The 16,098-nt window shown below is 47.4% G+C and overlaps 1 protein-coding gene across 2 annotated transcripts in view; it reads right to left on the bottom strand.

Moving 5' to 3' along the window:
* LOC135553155 (START domain-containing protein 10-like) overlaps positions 1 to 16,098 on the bottom strand; it is a 41,053-nt gene that overhangs the window by 17,129 nt on the left and 7,826 nt on the right. For both annotated transcript variants that reach the window (XM_064985305.1, XM_064985304.1), the window contains exons 2-5: positions 11,507 to 11,654; positions 11,295 to 11,398; positions 8,684 to 8,801; positions 5,756 to 5,808 (exon numbers count right to left, since the gene is read on the bottom strand). In XM_064985305.1, the coding sequence (XP_064841377.1) occupies positions 5,756 to 5,808; positions 8,684 to 8,801; positions 11,295 to 11,398; positions 11,507 to 11,654 (423 nt within the window). The remainder of the gene's footprint in view (positions 1 to 5,755; positions 5,809 to 8,683; positions 8,802 to 11,294; positions 11,399 to 11,506; positions 11,655 to 16,098) is intronic.

Below are 16,098 nucleotides of genomic sequence, written 5' to 3'. Positions count from 1 at the left end.
CTAGTGAGTGAGGTGTCTGCTGTACCATATAGTAACCTAGAGAGAGAGAGGTGTCTGCTGTACCATGTAGTAACCTGGAGAGAGAGGTGTCTGCTGTACCATATAGTAACCTAGAGAGAGAGGTGTCTGCTGTACCATGTAGTAACCTGGAGAGAGAGGTGTCTGCTGTACCATGTAGTAACCTGGAGAGAGAGGTGTCTGCTGTACCATATAGTAACCTAGAGAGAGAGGTGTCTGCTGTACCATGTAGTAACCTAGTGAGAGAGGTGTCTGCTGTACCATGTAGTAACCTAGAGAGAGAGGTGTCTGCTGTACCATGTAGTAACCTAGAGAGAGAGGTGTCTGCTGTACCATGTAGTAACCTAGAGAGAGAGGTGTCTGCTGTACCATGTAGTAACCTAGAGAGAGAGGTGTCTGCTGTACCATGTAGTAACCTGGAGAGAGAGAGAGGTGTCTGCAGTACCATGTAGTAACCTGGAGAGAGAGAGGTGTCTGCAGTACCATATAGTAACCTGGAGAGAGAGAGAGGTGTCTGCAGTACCATGTAGTAACCTGGAGAGAGAGATGGGTCTACTGAATCATGTAGTAGCCTAGTGAGAGAGAGGTGTCTGCTGTACCATGTAGTAACCTAGAGAGAGAGGCGTCTGCTGTACCATATAGTAACCTAGAGAGAGAGAGGGGTGTCTGCTGTACCATATAGTAACCCAGAGAGAGAGGTGTCTGCTGTACCATGTAGTAACCTAGAGAGAGAGGTGTCTGCTGTACCATGTAGTAACCTAGAGAGGGAAAGGTGTCTGCTGTACCATGTAGTAACCTAGAGAGAGAGGTGTCTGCTGTACCATGTAGTAACCTAGAGAGAGAGAGATGTCTACTGTACCATGTAGTAACCTAGAGAGAGAGAGAGAGGTGTCTGCTGTACCATGTAGTAACCTAGAGAGAGAGGTGTCTGCTGTACCATGTAGTAACCTAGAGAGAGAGATGTCTACTGTACCATGTAGTAACCTAGAGAGGTGTCTGCTGTACCATGTAGTAACCTAGTGAGAGAGAGAGAGGCATCTGCTGTAACATGTAGTAACCTAGAGAGAGAGAGAGGTGTCTGCTGTACCATGTAGTAACCTAGAGAGAGAGAGAGGTGTCTGCTGTACCATGTAGTAACCTAGTGAGAGAGGTGTCTGCTGTACCATGTAGTAACCTAGAGAGAGGGTGTCTGCTGTACCATGTAGTAACCTAGTGAGAGAGGTGTCTGCTGTACCATGTAGTAACCTAGAGAGAGAGAGAAGTGTCTGCTGTACCATTTAGTAACCTAGAGAGAGAGAGAGAGTGTCTGCTGTACCATGTAGTAACCTAGAGAGAGAGAGAGTGTCTGCTGTACCATATAGTAACCTAGAGAGAGGTGTCTGCTGTACCATGTAGTAACCTAGTGAGAGAGATGTCTGCTGTACCATGTAGTAACCTAGAGAGAGAGAGAGGTGTCTGCTGTACCATGTAGTAACCTAGTGAGAGAGGTGTCTGCTGTACCATGTAGTAACCTAGTGAGAGAGGTGTCTACTGTACCATGTAGTAACCTAGAGAGAGGTGTCTGCTGTACCATGTAGTAACCTAGTGAGAGAGGTGTCTACTGTACCATGTAGTAACCTAGAGAGGTGTCTACTGTACCATGTAGTAACCTGGAGAGAGAGGTGTCTGCTGTACCATGTAGTAACCTAGAGAGAGAGGCGTCTGCTGTACCATGTAGTAACCTAGTGAGAGAGGTGTCTACTGTACCATGTAGTAACCTAGAGAGAGGTATCTGCTGTACCATGTAGTAACCTGGAGAGAGAGGTGTCTGCTGTACCATGTAGTAACCTAGAGAGAGAGGCGTCTGCTGTACCATGTAGTAACCTAATGAGAGAGGTGTCTACTGTACCATGTAGTAACCTAGAGAGATAGGCGTCTGCTGTACCATGTAGTAACCTAGTGAGAGAGAGAAGTGTCTGCTGTACCATGTAGTAACCTAGTGAGAGAGTTGTCTGCTGTACCATATAGTAACCTAGAGAGAGAGGTGTCTGCTGTACCATGTTGTAACCTAGAGAGAGAGGTGTCTGCTGTACCATGTAGTAACCTAGTGAGAGAGGCGTCTGCTGTACCATGTAGTAACCTGGAGAGAGAGGTGTCTGCTGTACCATGTAGTAACCTGGAGAGAGAGGCGTCTGCTGTAACATGTAGTAACCTAGAGAGAGATGTCTACTGTACCATGTAGTAACCTGGAGAGAGAGGTGTCTGCTGTACCATGTAGTAACCTGGAGAGAGAGGTGTCTGCTGTACCATATAGTAACCTAGAGAGAGAGGTGTCTGCTGTACCATGTAGTAACCTAGAGAGAGAGGGGGGTCTGCTGTACCATGTAGTAACCTGGAGAGAGAGGCGTCTGCTGTAACATGTAGTAACCTAGAGAGAGAGATGTCTACTGTACCATGTAGTAACCTGGAGAGAGAGGTGTCTGCTGTACCATGTAGTAACCTGGAGAGAGAGGTGTCTGCTGTACCATGTAGTAACCTAGAGAGAGAGGTGTCTGCTGTACCATGTAGTAACCTAGTGAGAGAGAGGTGTCTGCTGTACCATGTAGTAACCTAGTGAGAGAGAGGTGTCTGCTGTACCATGTAGTAACCTAGTGAGAGAGAGGTGTCTGCTGTACCATGTAGTAACCTAGTGAGAGAGAGATGTCTGCTGTACCATGTAGCAACCTAGAGAGAGAGGTGTCTGCTGTACCATGTAGTAACCTAGTGAGAGAGGCGTCTGCTGTACCATGTAGTAACCTGGAGAGACAGGTGTCTGCTGTACCATGTAGTAACCTAGTGAGAGAGGTGTCTGCTGTACCATATAGTAACCTAGAGAGAGGTGTCTGCTGTACCATGTAGTAACCTAGTGAGAGAGAGGTGTCTGCTGTACCATGTAGTAACCTAGTGAGAGAGAGATGTCTGCTGTACCATGTAGCAACCTAGAGAGAGAGGTGTCTGCTGTACCATGTAGTAACCTAGTGAGAGAGGCGTCTGCTGTACCATGTAGTAACCTGGAGAGACAGGTGTCTGCTGTACCATGTAGTAACCTAGTGAGAGAGGTGTCTGCTGTACCATATAGTAACCTAGAGAGAGAGAGGTGTCTGCTGTACCATGTAGTAACCTGGAGAGAGAGGTGTCTGCTGTACCATATAGTAACCTAGAGAGAGAGAGGTGTCTGCTGTACCATGTAGTAACCTGGAGAGAGAGGTGTCTGCTGTACCATGTAGTAACCTGGAGAGAGAGGTGTCTGCTGTACCATGTAGTAACCTAGTGAGAGAGGCGTCTGCTGTACCATGTAGTAACCTGGAGAGAGAGGTGTCTGCTGTACCATATAGTAACCTAGAGAGAGAGAGAGTGTCTGCTGTACCATGTAGTAACCTAGAGAGAGGGGGGTCTGCTGTACCATGTAGTAACCTAGAGAGAGAGGGGGGTCTGCTGTACCATGTAGTAACCTAGAGAGAGAGAGATAGGTGTCTGCTGTACCATGTAGTAACCTAGAGAGAGAGGTGTCTGCTGTACCATATAGTAACCTAGAGAGAGAGAGGTGTCTGCTGTACCATGTAGTAACCTAGAGAGAGAGGGGGGTCTGCTGTACCATGTAGTAACCTGGAGAGAGAGGCGTCTGCTGTAACATGTAGTAACCTAGAGAGAGAGATGTCTACTGTACCATGTAGTAACCTGAAGAGAGAGGTGTCTGCTGTACCATGTAGTAACCTGGAGAGAGAGGTGTCTGCTGTACCATGTAGTAACCTAGAGAGAGAGGTGTCTGCTGTACCATGTAGTAACCTAGTGAGAGAGAGGTGTCTGCTGTACCATGTAGTAGCCTAGTGAGAGAGAGGTGTCTGCTGTACCATGTAGTAACCTAGTGAGAGAGAGGTGTCTGCTGTACCATGTAGTAACCTAGTGAGAGAGAGATGTCTGCTGTACCATGTAGCAACCTAGAGAGAGAGGTGTCTGCTGTACCATGTAGTAACCTAGTGAGAGAGGCGTCTGCTGTACCATGTAGTAACCTGGAGAGACAGGTGTCTGCTGTACCATGTAGTAACCTAGTGAGAGAGGTGTCTGCTGTACCATATAGTAACCTAGAGAGAGAGAGGTGTCTGCTGTACCATGTAGTAACCTAGTGAGAGAGAGGTGTCTGCTGTACCATGTAGTAACCTAGTGAGAGAGAGATGTCTGCTGTACCATGTAGCAACCTAGAGAGAGAGGTGTCTGCTGTACCATGTAGTAACCTAGTGAGAGAGGCGTCTGCTGTACCATGTAGTAACCTGGAGAGACAGGTGTCTGCTGTACCATGTAGTAACCTAGTGAGAGAGGTGTCTGCTGTACCATATAGTAACCTAGAGAGAGAGAGGTGTCTGCTGTACCATGTAGTAACCTGGAGAGAGAGGTGTCTGCTGTACCATGTAGTAACCTGGAGAGAGAGGTGTCTGCTGTACCATATAGTAACCTAGAGAGAGAGGTGTCTGCTGTACCATGTAGTAACCTAGAGAGAGAGGTGTCTGCTGTACCATGTAGTAACCTAGTGAGAGAGGCGTCTGCTGTACCATGTAGTAACCTGGAGAGAGAGGTGTCTGCTGTACCATATAGTAACCTAGAGAGAGAGAGAGAGGTGTCTGCTGTACCATGTAGTAACCTAGAGAGAGAGGGGGGTCTGCTGTACCATGTAGTAACCTAGAGAGAGAGGGGGGTCTGCTGTACCATGTAGTAACCTAGAGAGAGAGAGATAGGTGTCTGCTGTACCATGTAGTAACCTAGAGAGAGAGGTGTCTGCTGTACCATATAGTAACCTAGAGAGAGAGGTGTCTGCTGTACCATATAGTAACCTAGAGAGAGAGAGGTGTCTGCTGTACCATGTAGTAACCTAGAGAGAGAGGGGGGTCTGCTGTACCATGTAGTAACCTGGAGAGAGAGGCGTCTGCTGTAACATGTAGTAACCTAGAGAGAGAGATGTCTACTGTACCATGTAGTAACCTGAAGAGAGAGGTGTCTGCTGTACCATGTAGTAACCTGGAGAGAGAGGTGTCTGCTGTACCATGTAGTAACCTAGAGAGAGAGGTGTCTGCTGTACCATGTAGTAACCTAGTGAGAGAGAGGTGTCTGCTGTACCATGTAGTAGCCTAGTGAGAGAGAGGTGTCTGCTGTACCATGTAGTAACCTAGTGAGAGAGAGGTGTCTGCTGTACCATGTAGTAACCTAGTGAGAGAGAGATGTCTGCTGTACCATGTAGCAACCTCTGTTTGAGATCTATGCATTTTCATATTATTTAAACTTATTTAACAGGGCAAGTCAGTTTAGAACAAATTATATTTACAATGACAGCCTACCCTGGTCAAACCTTAACCCGGGTGGGACTCGCAATCATGGCCGGTTGTGATACAGCCTGGAATCGAACCAGGGCCTGTAGTGACGCCTCTAGCATTGAGATGTAGTGCCTTAGACTGGGGCTCTCCCCCCTCTTTCCTCATTCCCTTGAGATCCCATGGCCCCACACACACAATTCTACCCCAGGGTAGCATAGGAAGGATCATACATTATACACAGGTGTTCTCCCATGTGCACTGGGTCCAGACAACCAGACTCTACTGAGACATGGGGAGCAGGCATGCATTACCTCCTCACTCTCCTGGCTTCAGCATTATAGTGTGGTGATGGGAGTGTGTACAGTGGGAGTGTAATGCTGGGCAGTGTAGGCATAAGCAGTCTGGAATGTACTTACTTTGGGAGCCAGAAACTGGGAAGACTTGTTAACAACCCACTTGGGTAGTGAACCTGGGAGGGAGAGAAAGATTGATGTTACACCATGTCATCCACGGTCAAATCACCCACTGTTAACAGATGTCACACACACACACACCAGAACGGGTGATTGAGAGAGAATTAGATGGAGATATTATCAAGAGCTTTACGATCTTAAAAGAGCAATACAAAGAGGGATGTAGAGAAAGAGCGAGCGAGAGAGAAAGAGAGAGCGAGCGAGAGAGAAAGAGAGAGCGAGCGAGAGAGAAAGAGAGAGCGAGCGAGAGAGAAAGAGAGAGCGAGCGAAAGAGAGAGCGAGCGAGAAAGAGAGCGAGCGAGCGAGAAAGAGAGCGAGCGAGCGAGAAAGCGAGCGAGAAAGAGAGCGAGCGAGAGAGAAAGCGAGCGAGAGAGAAAGCGAGCGAGAGAGAAAGCGAGCGAGAGAGAAAGCGAGAAAGAGAGAGAGAGCGAGCGAGCAAGAGAGAGAGAGCGAGCGAGCAAGAGAGAGAGCGAGCGAGCAAGAGAGAGAGAGCGAGCAAGAGAGAGAGAGAGAGCGAGCGAGCAAGAGAGAGAGCGAGCGAGCGAGAGAGAGAGAGCGAGCGAGCAAGAGAGAGAGAGCGAGCGAGCAAGAGAGAGAGAGCGAGCGAGCAAGAGAGAGAGAGCGAGCAAGAGAGAGAGAGCGAGCAAGAGAGAGAGAGAGAGCGAGCGAGCAAGAGAGAGAGAGAGCGAGCGAGCAAGAGAGAGAGCGAGCGAGCGAGCGAGCGAGAAAGAGAGAAAGAGAGAAAGAGAGAAAGAGAGAAAGAGAGAAAGAGAGAAAGAGAGAGAGAAAGAGAGAGAAAGAGAGAGAGAGAAAGAGAGAGAGAGAGAGAGAGAGAAAGAGAGAGAAAGAGAGAGAAAGAGAGAGAAAGAGAGAGAAAGAGAGAGAAAGAGAGAGAAAGAGAGAGAGAGAAAGAGAGAGAAAGAGAGAGAGAGAAAGAGAGAGAAAGAGAGAGAGAGAAAGAGAGAGAGAAAGAGAGAGAAATGAGAGGGACAGACCCTGACCTCCAGATCCATAGTTACTATGGCGATAGCTGTAGAAAGAAGGTCCTGAGTATGAATCATTCATTAACTCTCCAAGCACATTAACCACCAGGTGGTTGCTGAGGGGAGGACAGCTCATAATAAATCCTGGAATGGTATCAAACATGACATTTCCATTGACTCCATTCCAGACATCACTATGAGCCATCCTCCACTCAGCAGCCTCCACTGATATACAGCCACCAATTGTGCAAGTTCTCCCACTCCCAAAAGATGAGAGGCCTGTAATGTTCATCATAGGTACACTTCAACTATGACAGACAAAATGAGGGGAAAAAAATACAGAAAAATCACATTGTAGGATTTTAAATTTATTTATTTGCAAATTATGGTGGAAAATAAGTATTTGCTCAATAACAAAAGTTTATTTCAATACTTTGTTATATACCCTTTGTTGGCAATGACAGAGGTCAAACGTTTTCTGTAAGTCTTCACACTCTGTTGCTGGTATTTTGGCCCATTCCTCCATGCAGATCTCCTCTAGAGCAGTGATGTTTTGGGGCTGTTGCTGGGCAACACAGACTTTCAACTCCCTCCAAAGATTTTCTATGGGGTTGAGATCTGGAGACTGGCTAGGCCACTCCAGGACCTTGAAATGCTTCTTACGAAGCCACACCTTCGTTGCCCGGGCGGTGTGTTTGGGATCATTGTCATGATGAAAGACCCAGCCATGTGTCCTCTTCAATGCCCTTGCTGATAGAAGGAGGTTTTCACTCAAGATCTCACAATACATGGCCCATTCAGTCTTTCCTTTACACGGTTCAGTCGTCCTGGTTCCTTTGCAGAAAAACAGCCCCAAAGCATGATGTTTCCACCCCCATGCTTCACAATAGGTATTGTGTTCTTTGGATGCAACGCAGAATTCTTTGTCCTCCAAACACGACGAGTTGAGTTTTTACCAAAAAGTTATATTTTGGTTTCATCTGACCATATGACATTCTCCCAATCTTCTTCTGGATCATCCAAATGCTCTCTAGCAAACTTCAGACGGGCCTGGACATGTACTGGCTTAAGCAGGGGGACACGTCTGGCACTGCAGGATTTGAGTCCCTGGCGGCGTAGTGTGTTACTGATGGTAGGCTTTGTTACTTTGACCTACAGAGAGCTGGAACCATTCACTAGGTCCCCCCGTTTGGTTCTGGGATTTTTGCTCACCGTTCTTGTGATCATGTTGACCCCACGGGGGGAGATCTTGCGTGGAGCCCCAGATCGAGGGAGATTATCAGTGGTCTTGTATGTCTTCCATTTCCTAATAATTGCTCCCACAGTTGATTTCTTCAAACCAAGCTGCTTACCTATTGCAGATTCAGTCTTCCCAGCCTGGTGCAGGTCTACAATTTTGTTTCTGGTGTCCTTTGACAGCTCTTTGGTCCTGGCCATAGTGGAGTTTGGAATGTGACTGTTTGAGGTTGTGGACAGGTGTCTTTTATACTGATAACAAGATCAAACAGGTGCCATTAATACAGGTAACGAGTGGAGGACAGAGGAGCCTCTTAAAGAAGAAGTTACAGGTCTGTGAGAGCCAGAAATCTTGCTTGTTTGTAGGTGACAAAATACTTATATTCCACCATTATTTGCAAATAAATTCATTAAAAATCCTACAATGTAATTTTCTGGATTTTTTCCCTGATTTTGTCTGTCATAGTTGAAGTGTCCCTATGATGAAAATTACAGGCCTCTCTCATATTTTTAAGTGGGACAACTTGCACAATTGGTGGCTGACTAAATACTTTTTTGCCCCACTGTATATGTGTGTGTGTGTGTGTGTGTGTGTGTGTGTGTGTGTGTGTGTGTGTGTGTGTGTGTGTGTGTGTGTGTGTGTGTGTATTACCTTTTGGATCCACATGTGCCAGGTAGGTAAGAGTGCAGTGGTCCGGTCCATGGCTCTGGATCAGGTAGCCAGTCTGGATGGACACCGCTCGTACCATGTCCTTCTTAGGGGGGTATTTCTACAGGAATACACAGTGGAACAGCCCTAGTTAGCACAGAACCCTCCATCTGAGGAAATGGTCTCAGCCACTGACAGTTCAACTGCTGTACAGTTGAATCCAGTTATGTGGGTTTGTTCTGCATGAGTGCAGTACACGGCCAGAACATTCAACCAAAATGCATTTAAATAAAATGATGAACTGCCCTGCACTTAAACAGAGTTTAAATTGGAAACATGACAGTCACTTATCAGGAGATTACTGGCCAAAGTAATATTGTGGAGGGAAAAGTGACAGTATGGATTCTCACTCAGTTAACTATCCTAGTTCCACTCTGGATCTGTCAGTTCCTGACGCTGACCATGCCTTGCCCATTAACAGTCTACTCTTACACACTCCTCTCACTAAACTCAATGTGTTTGTCTGGATGTAGGTTTGTCTTGCAGGTTTGTCTGAGTGTAGGTTTGTCTGAGTGTAGGTTTGTCTATGTTTGTCTGTGTTTGCCTGAGTGTGTGTTTGCCTGAGTGTGTGTTTGTCTGAGTGTGTGTTTGTTTGTCTGAGTGTGTGTTTGTTTGTCTGAGTGTGTGTTTGTCTGTCTGAGTGTGTGTTTGTCTGTCTGAGTGTGTGTTTGTCTGTCTGAGTGTGTGTTTGTCTGTCTGAGTGTGTGTTTGTCTGAGTGCTTGAGTGTTTGCGTGTGGAAAGCAGACACAACAGCACTAGTCACAGGAGAGATCAACCTAACATTGATCACTCAGAGAGAGAGAAATAAGAAGAGAGGTCTGATTCCAAACCAAGCCCCTATCTCCTTCCTCCCTGCTGTCGGTGACTAGTCTTGTAAGGTCTCATTGAACAGGAGAAGGGAGAGCAGTATTACAAAGGCTCCTCCAATAAGCTAAAGTCGAGGTTCTTCTCCACTTCTCAAAGATCCTCGAGGACAAATCGTGAAGGGCAGAGCCACTGTACTGTGAGTGTTGAGTGACCTAACCCTGAGCTACCACTGCCCTATCCAGCGTTAGCAGTGGCACGGACCGATAAAGCTTTATTGAAATGCCAGAGGATTAAGTCAACTAATACACCCACAGTCCTACTAAAGTGAGCAAATACTCCACTTACTGTAAACACACATGACCCACTTTTATCAAACTGTACTTATGTACACACACACACACAAACACACACACACACACACACACACACACACACACACACACACACACACACTAAAGATACCCCAAGACATGTCCATTTACAACATGCTCATTTAAATAGAGTGGGCAGTGCTACCGAAGCATTTGTTTCCCACTGAGGTCAAGGGAAACTATTCTGCAGGTCTGTTCTCTCCCAACTGTTTCTACCTACAAAGCGTTGAACAACCAGTTGGTTATCCACTGAGCCTATCCCAGACTCCAACCTGGTTCCTGGAGACATCGTCTAGGGCAACTGATTCTAATAATTAGCTGCTTGATAAGCTGAATCGAGTTGGTTGCAACTGGGGTTGGAGTGAACCTATAGAGGGGTAGTTCTACATTAACAGGGTTGGAGAGCCATGGGCCAGGTGGGAGAGTACAGGAACAGGGTTGGAGAGCCATGGGCCAGGTGGTATACTACAGGAACAGGGTTGGAGAGCCATGGGCCAGGTGGGAGAGTACAGGAACAGGGTTGGAGAGCCATGAGCCAGGTGGTATAGTACAGGAACAGGGTTGGAGAGCCATGGGCCAGGTGGTATACTACAGGAAAAGGGTTGGAGAGCCATGGGCCAGGTGGGAGAGTACAGGAACAGGGTTGGAGAGCCATGGGCCATGTGGTAGAGTACAGGAACAGGGTTGGAGAGCCATGGGCCAGGTGGTAGAGTACAGGAACAGGGTTGGAGAGCCATGGGCCAGGTGGTATACTACAGGAAAAGGGTTGGAGAGCCATGGGCCAGGTGGGAGAGTACAGGAACAGGGTTGGAGAGCCATGGGCCAGGTAGTATAGTACAGGAACAGGGTTGGAGAGCCATGGGCCAGGTGGTATACTACAGGAACAGGGTTGGAGAGCCATGGGCCAGGTGGTATACTACAGGAACAGGGTTGGAGAGCCATGGGCCAGGTAGTAGAGTACAGGAACAGGGTTGGAGAGCCATGGGCCAGGTGGTAGAGTACAGGAACAGGGTTGGAGAGCCATGGGCCAGGTGGTAGAGTACAGGAACAGGGTTGGAGAGCCATGGGCCAGGTAGTAGAGTACAGGAACAGGGTTGGAGAGCCATGGGCCAGGTAGTAGAGTACAGGAACAGGGTTGGAGAGCCATGGGCCAGGTGGTATAGTACAGGAACAGGGTTGGAGAGCCATGGGCCAGGTGGTATACTACAGGAACAGGGTTGGAGAGCCATGGGCCATGTGGTATACTACAGGAACAGGGTTGGAGAGCCATGGGCCAGGTAGTAGAGTACAGGAACAGGGTTGGAGAGCCATGGGCCAGGTGGTATAGTACAGGGTTCTGGACCAGGATTCTATCCCTGTACATGTTTATACTTACAGCATGTTTGACAGAGTAGTTGATGATGATGTAATCACTGCCCACGGGCAGCCAGGAGCGCAGCGTGATGACATCACGGTTCCTCAGCGGCTTGGGACACTTCCCTAGACACAGACGAGGAGGAGCCTCATTAACATACAGACACACACAGCACCAAGAACGTGTGTGTGTGTGTGTGTGTGTGTGTGTGTGTGTCTGTGGATGTGTCGTACAGGAGTAGTAGCCCACGTCTGCGTTAACAGTGAGTTTTCCGATATCGAAGGTTTCGATGACGTTTGCGTCCCATTTCCTCCGGTACTCGATGTCATGAAGAACATCATACATGGTCTCAGCTGACACGTCCTTACACGCCATCCGACACTGAGGAGGAGAAACACATGTCAAACATTAGTCGACCAAACACACACTAAAATAAATACAGTGCATACACAAAATACACTATCTAACTCCTGCTCTCCTTAATACACAGCTGACACCACCCGGATGACAAATCTCCTCCACTACTGTGTGTGTTTTTACATGAAGAGATGTGGCCAGTGGATACAGATGTGGCCAGTAGATACAGGTGTGGCCAGTGGATACAGGTGTGGCCAGTGGATACAGGTGTGGTCAGTGGATACAGGTGTGGCCAGTGGATACAGGTGTGGCCAGTGGATACAGATGTGGCCAGTGGATACAGATGTGGCCAGTGGATACAGATGTGGCCAGTAGATACAGATGTGGCCAGTAGATACAGATGTGTCTCTAGCCTACAGCCCCTAAACTGTAAATAACTAACATTTTACAAAGGACAAACACACAGCTACATGAAGGACAGTGTTAGAACCTTCCTTAATCAAGTAGCTTGGGAGGGCAGAGAGAAGAGAGGGTAGAGCAGCGGTTCCCAAATTAGGGGTTGCGACCCCATGTGTTATCAAAATGGGGTCGTGGTAGAATTTCCAAAATCCTGAATTTAAAAAAATATATTTAAAAATATACAAATATAAAAGCAATATGTGAGTGTTGGTCTCATGTTTCATGAGCGGAAATAAAAGATCCCAGAAATGTTCCACACGCACAAAACACTTCTTGTGCAGGTGGCAATAAAGGGCCAGCTTAAAATGTGCAGTTTTGTCACACAACACAATGCCACAGGTGTCTCAAGTTGAGGGAGCGTGAAATTGGCATAATGACTGCAGGAATGTCCTCCAGAGACATTGCTAGAGAATTTAATATTCATTTCCCTACCATAAGCTGCCTCCAACGTCATTTTAGAGAATTTGGCAGTCTGTCCAACCGGCCTCACAACCGACCACGTGTAACCACGCCAACCCAGGACCTCCACATCCGGCTTCTTCACCTGCAGGATCGTCTGAGTCCAGCCACCAGAGCAGACGATGAAACAGAAGTATGTGTCTGTAATAAAGCCCTTTTGTGGGGAAAACTAATTCTGTCCTGGCTCCCCAGTGGATGGGCCTGGCTCCCCAGTGGATGGGCCTGGCTCCCCAGTGGATGGGCCTGGCTCCCCAGTGGATGGGCCTGGCTCCCCAGTGGATGGGCCTGGCTCCCCAGTGGATGGGCCTGGCTCCCCAGTGGATGGGCCTGGCTCCCCAGTGGATGGGCCTGCATGTTGCAGTTATATTTTTGTTCAGTATATATACACACTCTAATTGATTATAATATCGTCTTTGTCTCTCAAAATCATTGTAATGTGGTTAACCTTAAAATCTAAGAGAAAATCATATAAATCTCGAAGTTAAAATTCAACTAGAGAGCCCTTAGATGGTGGGAAAAAGCCACACTTGACCGTTGCACTTGAATCATTCCCACGGAGAATGGCTAAGCCCGTTACGCTATGAAACCACACACTATGGACGAGACTTTGATATTACCGGCCACAATATGTTGAAAACAATGTGTGGGGAGGCAGAGGCACAGAAACTCACACCTGGGGCGGCAGGTAGCCTCGTGGTTAGAGCGTTGGGCTAGTAACCAAAATGTTTCTGGATCAAATCCCAGAGCCGTCAAGGTAAAAATCTGTCGTTCTGCTCCTGAGCAAGGCAGTTGAGTTGAGAAAACAATCAGAAATACTGTTAGAATGTTTTTCAATTGACTGCAACAGCCCCAATTAAGAGAGTAAACATTGGCTGTTAATGACAAAATGGTTGGGGTCATAAGAATGTTCAGATATCAAAATGGAGAGGAGACAGAGAGAGGAGAGAAGGGAGGGAGAAGGGGAGAGGAGAGAAGGGAGAGAGAGAAGAGCAGGGGAGAGAGAAGAGCAGAGAAGGGAGGGGGGAGAGAGTAGAGACTAGGGAGGTGAGAGACTAGGGAGGTGGGAGGTGAGAGACTAGAGAGGTGGGAGGTGAGAGACTAGAGAGGTGGGAGGTGAGAGACTAGAGAGGTGGGAGGTGAGAGACTAGAGAGTAGGGAGGTGAGAGACTAGAGAGGTGAGAGAGTAGGGAGGTGAGAGACTAGAGAGTAGGGAGGTGAGAGAGTAGGGAGGTGAGGGAGGTGGGAGGTGAGAGAGTAGGGAGGTGGGAGGTGAGAGAGTAGGGAGGTTTGGAGGTGAGAGTAGAGAGGTGGGAGGTGAGAGAGGGGAGAGAATAGAGAAGAGAGAGAGAAGAGAGAGAAGGGAGGGGAGAGAGTAGGGAGGTGAGAGAGTAGGGAGGTGAGAGAGTAGGGAGGTGAGAGAGTAGGGAGGTGAGAGAGTAGGGAGGTGGGAGGTGAGAGAGTAGGGAGGTGGGAGGTGAGAGAGTAGGGAGGTGGGAGGTGAGAGTAGAGAGGTGGGAGGTGAGAGTAGAGAGGTGGGAGGTGAGAGAGTAGAGAGGTGGGAGGTGGGAGGTGAGAGAGGGGAGAGAATAGAGAGGGGAGAGAGAAGAGCAGAGAAGAGAGAGAGGAGAGAAGGGAGGGGAGAGAGAAGGGAGGTGAGAGAGAAGGGAGGTGAGAGTCTAGAGAGAAGGGAGGTGAGAGACTAGAGAGAAGGGAGGTTAGAGAGGGGAGAGAAGAGCAGAGAAGAGAGAGAAGAGCAGAGAAGGGAGGGGAGAGAGAAGAGAGAAGGGAGGGAGGGGGGAGAGAGAAGAGAGAAGGGAGAGAGAGAAGGGAGGGGAGAGAGAAGGGAGGTGAGAGAGTAGAGAGAAGGGAGGTGAGAGAGTAGAGAGAAGGGAGGTGGGAGGTGAGAGAGAGTAGAGAGGGGAGGGAGGGGGGAGAGAGGAGAGAAGGGAGAGAGAGTAGAGAGGTGAGAGAGTAGAGAGAAGGGAGGTGAGAGAGTAGAGAGGTGAGAGAGTAGAGAGAAGGGAGGTGAGAGAGTAGAGAGGTGAGAGAGTAGAGAGAAGGGAGGTGAGAGAGTAGAGAGGTGAGAGAGTAGAGAGAAGGGAGGGGAGAGAGTAGAGAGAAGGGAGGGGAGAGAGTAGAGAGAAGGGAGGGGAGAGAGCTTGTTTGTGTGTGGGGGTGAATGTTTAATAGTAAAACCGTTGGCACAGAATTATGCCAATGTCAGGCTCTTAGAAAATGAGAACGTGCGCACACCCACACACACAACAGAGTTCTGCAAAACTGCCCTACAGTAACGCCATCTCCATGGTTACCTCAGCCAAGGGAAGACTCCACACCACAACAACAGACAGAAGATGGGGGAGGGGAGAACCTAGAGGTCGACCGATTAAATCAGCATGGGCCATTAATTAGGGCCGATTTCAAGTTTTCATAACAAATTGGTAATTATGGCCGATTTCACTCCACGAGGAAACTGTGTGGCAGGCTGACTACCTGGTATATGAGTGCAGCAAGGATCGAAGGTAAGTTGTTAGCTGGCATTAAACTTATCTTATAAAAAAACATTAAATCTTAACAATCACTAGTTAAATACACATGGTTGATGATATTACTAGTTTAACTAGCTTGTCCTCTGTTGCAAATAATGAATGCGGTGCCTGAATTTATCACAGAATCACAGCCTCCTTATCACAGCCCCCTTATCACAGCCCCCTTATCACAGCCCCCTTATCACAGCCTACTTATCACAGCCTCCTTATCACAGCCCCCTTATCACAGCCTCCTTATCACAGCCTCCTTATCACAGCCTCCTTATCACAGCCTCCTTATCACAGCCTCCTTATCACAGCCTCCTTATCACAGCCTCCTTATCACAGCCTCCTTATCACAGCCTCCTTATCACAGCCTCCTTATCACAGCCTCCTTATCACAGCCTACTTCGCCAAACGGGTGATGAAGCGCATTCGCAAAAAAAAGCACTGTCATTGTGTCATACCTAACCATAAACATCAATGAACCTAACCATAAACATCAATGTGCCTAACCATAAACATCAATGTACCTAACCATAAACATCAATGTACCTAACCATAAACATCAATGTACCTAACCATAAACATCAATGTACCTAACCATAAACATCAATATAACTAACCATAAACATCAATGAGCCTAACCATAAACATCAATGTACCTAACCATAAACATCAATGTACCTAACCATAAACATCAATGTACCTAACCATAAACATCAATATAACTAACCATAAACATCAATGAGCCTAACCATAAACATCAATGTGCCTAACCATAAACATCAATGTACCTAACCATAAACATCAATGAACCTAACCATAAACATCAATGAACCTAACCATAAACATCAATGTACCTAACCATAAACATCAATGTACCTAACCATAAACATCAATGAACCTAACCATAAACATCAATGAGCCTAACCATAAACATCAATGTGCCTAACCATAAACATCAATGTGCCTAACCATAAACATCAATGAGCCTAACCATAAACATCAATGTGCCTAAC

This window comes from Oncorhynchus masou, chromosome 13, assembly GCF_036934945.1.
Source record: "Oncorhynchus masou masou isolate Uvic2021 chromosome 13, UVic_Omas_1.1, whole genome shotgun sequence".
In the NCBI taxonomy this organism is placed as follows: domain Eukaryota; kingdom Metazoa; phylum Chordata; class Actinopteri; order Salmoniformes; family Salmonidae; genus Oncorhynchus; species Oncorhynchus masou.
The sequence above is the reverse complement of the archived record's forward strand: the minus strand, read 5'-3'. Positions and strand labels throughout refer to the sequence as shown.